At 71.1% G+C, this 2,961-nt stretch overlaps 1 protein-coding gene across 1 annotated transcript; it reads left to right on the top strand.

The window, feature by feature from the left end:
- Positions 1-271: 271 nt before the first annotated feature.
- On the top strand, positions 272-1,823 carry H696_04448 (hypothetical protein; the record flags this gene model as incomplete). The annotated part of the gene is made up of 1 exon (XM_009498325.1): positions 272-1,823. The coding sequence occupies one exon, from the start codon at positions 272-274 to the stop codon at positions 1,772-1,774; it is 1,503 nt and encodes a 500-aa protein (XP_009496600.1). The 3' UTR covers positions 1,775-1,823.
- Between the last annotated feature and the right edge of the window lie 1,138 nt (positions 1,824-2,961).

The raw sequence follows: 2,961 nt of genomic DNA, 5'->3' as shown, positions 1-2,961 counted from the left end.
CCCCCCCCCCCTCCCCTCCCCCCTGGACGGCTGGCGTGCCTTCGGGCCCTTCTCCCCGCGGATGCCCGCCCCCGGCGCGCACAGAAGTGGTCCTTGCCCTCCGCCCCTCCTGCCTCCCCCAGGAGGTTGACCCCGCGCGCGTGAGCATCCCCTCCCGCCTGCTCGCCCCTCCTTGTCCGGGTCGGCGTCCGTTCCGGCCCCTGCTGCCCCATTCGCGTGGCTCGGCCCACCTCCAGCCCCGCGCCCCCCGGTCCTCCGCTCGGCCGCGGCCATGACCGCCCGAATGCACTTGCCCTCCTATAGAAAGGGCCCCGAGGTTGGCCCCCACAAGGGGCCGGCGGCCGGGAGCCCGGACGGGCCGCGGCTCTTCGGCTTCCCGCTGAAGTATGTGTCGCTGGTGCTGCTGGTCATCCAAAACAGCGCGCTGGTGCTGACGCTGCGGCAGTCGCGCGTGGCCGCCGCCCCGGGCGGCGTGCCGTACGCCTCGTCCACGGCCGTGGTCCTGAGCGAGACCCTGAAGCTGATCACCTGCCTGCTGCTGGTGTTCCTGCTGGATGCCCGGTCCTCGCCGCGGGCCTTCGGGGTCCTGCTCCGGCGGTTCATCTTCACCCCGCGGCAGCTGCTGCCGCTGGCCATCCCGGCCGTGCTGTACACCCTGCAAAATAACCTGCAATATGTGGCGGCCAGCAATCTGGACGCCGCGGTCTTCCAGGTGACCTACCAATTGAAGATCATTGCCACGGCCCTGTGCTCGGTGCTGATGCTGGGCCGGTCCCTGTCCAAGACCCGGTGGCTGTCGCTGGTGGTCCTGACCGCCGGGGTGGCCCTGGTGCAAATGTCCCCGGCCGAAGTGGCCAACCTGGTGGACCTGACCGTCGGGTCGATGCTGTCCGGGCTGCTGCCGCAGGCGGCCAACTTCGTCCGGGCATCCGGCGGCCAGCGCGAAGCGCGCCATGCGGCGGCGGCGGCGGCGGCGGCCCCCGGGGCCGGGCCTTCGGGGCTGCTGCGCACCGCGCGTAGCACCCTCAGCGGCGGTGTGGCGGCCCTCTCCAGCGGCGGCCCCGGCCGGCAGAATGCCTTCGTCGGCCTGGTGGCCGTGCTGGTGGCCTGCGCCCTGAGCGGCTTTGCCGGGGTCTACTTCGAGCGCATCCTCAAGAAGAACAGCGGTGGGGTGGAGCCGCCGCGCGAGCCGACCGTGGCCGGCGGCTCGGCCGGTGCGCCCCCGGTGGAGCCGGGCCCCCCCGGCAGCACGCCCCACCAGGCCGGCTACCCGTTGCACCCGCTGGTGGTGGCCGGGGCCGGGCCGGCGGCCGCCGGCGAGGCCAAGGCCAACTACTTCTGGACCGAGCCCGGGCCCGATCGCCGGGCCGGAGTCGATGTGGCCAGCAAGAATGACGCTCGACGCCTGGCCGTGGTCAATGCCGCCTATCGGGCCGACCCGTCGGTGTGGGTGCGGAATGTGCAGCTGGCTCTCTTCGGCGCGGGCATCGGCCTGGCCGGGGCCCTGCTGGCCGACGGGGCGCACATCGATGAGCACGGCTTCCTCGGGGGGTACACCGGCTGGACATGGCTGGCCATCGCCAACCAAGCCCTCGGGGGGCTGCTGGTGGCCGTCGTGGTCAAGTACGCCGACAACATCCTCAAGGGCTACGCCACCTCGGTGTCGATCATCCTCTCGGCCATTGCCTCGGTGTATCTCTTCAACTTTGTCATCTCCTCCACCTTTGTCGTGGGAGCCACATTGGTGTGCGTGGCCGTGTATCTGTACTCCTGAGAGTGACCGGCCCGGAGGCCCAGAGGAGGGGCGCCTTGCCCGCTTGCTGCGTCGCTCGCTCGCTCGCGGGTTTGCCGTTGCCCGGTCGCGGCTTGCTGCCGGCCCCGCACACGCAAGGCCCCGTGCGTGGTGCGGGCCCGGGCGAGTGCCGCTCGGGTGGCCTTCCCTTGTGCGCACTGCCAACATCATGCGAAGAGGCCTCCCCCCTCGCCCAATGAAAAACCCTCCCCGGCGCTTTGCCTGTTTCCGTGTGTTGTGTGCTGCATCCATGTCACCCACTTCCATGCTGTCTTCCTTTCGATGGGCGGGGAGGCCGAGGGCCGGGAGCCAGGCCCTCCGGAGGCCTCGAGGCGATCCCGCCCTGGCGAGGGGGAGCCCGGACGTCACGCCGGCGAGTAAGATCGCCGCGGCGGAGCCTGGGCCCCCCCTCCGGGGGAGGCGCGTGTGTCGGTCCTTCGGATGGAAGCAGGCCCAAGAGGGGCTTTGTTGAGTGTTGGGATCGTGGCGGCAAGCCCGGTTGGGCGTGGGGGGCTGTGGTCAAGACAGTGAGCCGGCCGCTCCCTGGGCGGTGTTCACCGCGGCTGTTTTTTTTTTTTTTTTTTTGCAACTGCACCCCTTCCAAGAGAGCTGATGCATGCGTGTGTGTGTGTGTGTGTGTGTGTTGCGTGGAAGGACAGCACCTCCCTCCTCCTCGAGGGGTCTCGCCGAAGTGTGTTTCCGCGGGTCCAGGCGCCTTTGGGGGGTGGGGGGCGGTCCCAGGTGCGGCTCTTGTCGCGGCAGGGGGTGTGGCGTCCGACCGGCGGCGGCGGCGGGGCCATCTCGGTGCCGCGCAAGCGCCTGCGTGCTGGAGGTGTAGAACGATCGGCGGAGCACGGGGGCAGAGGTGTTTCAGTTGTTGTTATTGTTGTTTATCGCCGGTAGCAGTGCTGTGAAATCAGCACACGGGCGCGTCCAGCTCCGTGACGGCCGCCGGCCGACACCGGCGCTTGGGCCGTGCGTCGTGCGCCGGGGCCGACACAGGCGCGGCGAGCGGCAATCGGCCCCGCTCCGGGCACCGGCCTCGCGACCGGTGACCGTACGCGTGCCGGGGTGGGGACGGGGGATGCGGCGGGCGGAGCGGCCCGGGTGGGCGCGCGCTGCACGTCGTTCAGCCAGGGAGGCGGGGGGGGGGGGAAGCCGGGGGGGGG

This window comes from Fonticula alba (assembly GCF_000388065.1).
Source record: "Fonticula alba strain ATCC 38817 unplaced genomic scaffold supercont2.7, whole genome shotgun sequence".
Classification (NCBI taxonomy): Eukaryota; order Rotosphaerida; family Fonticulaceae; genus Fonticula; species Fonticula alba.
The sequence above is the reverse complement of the archived record's forward strand: the minus strand, read 5'-3'. Positions and strand labels throughout refer to the sequence as shown.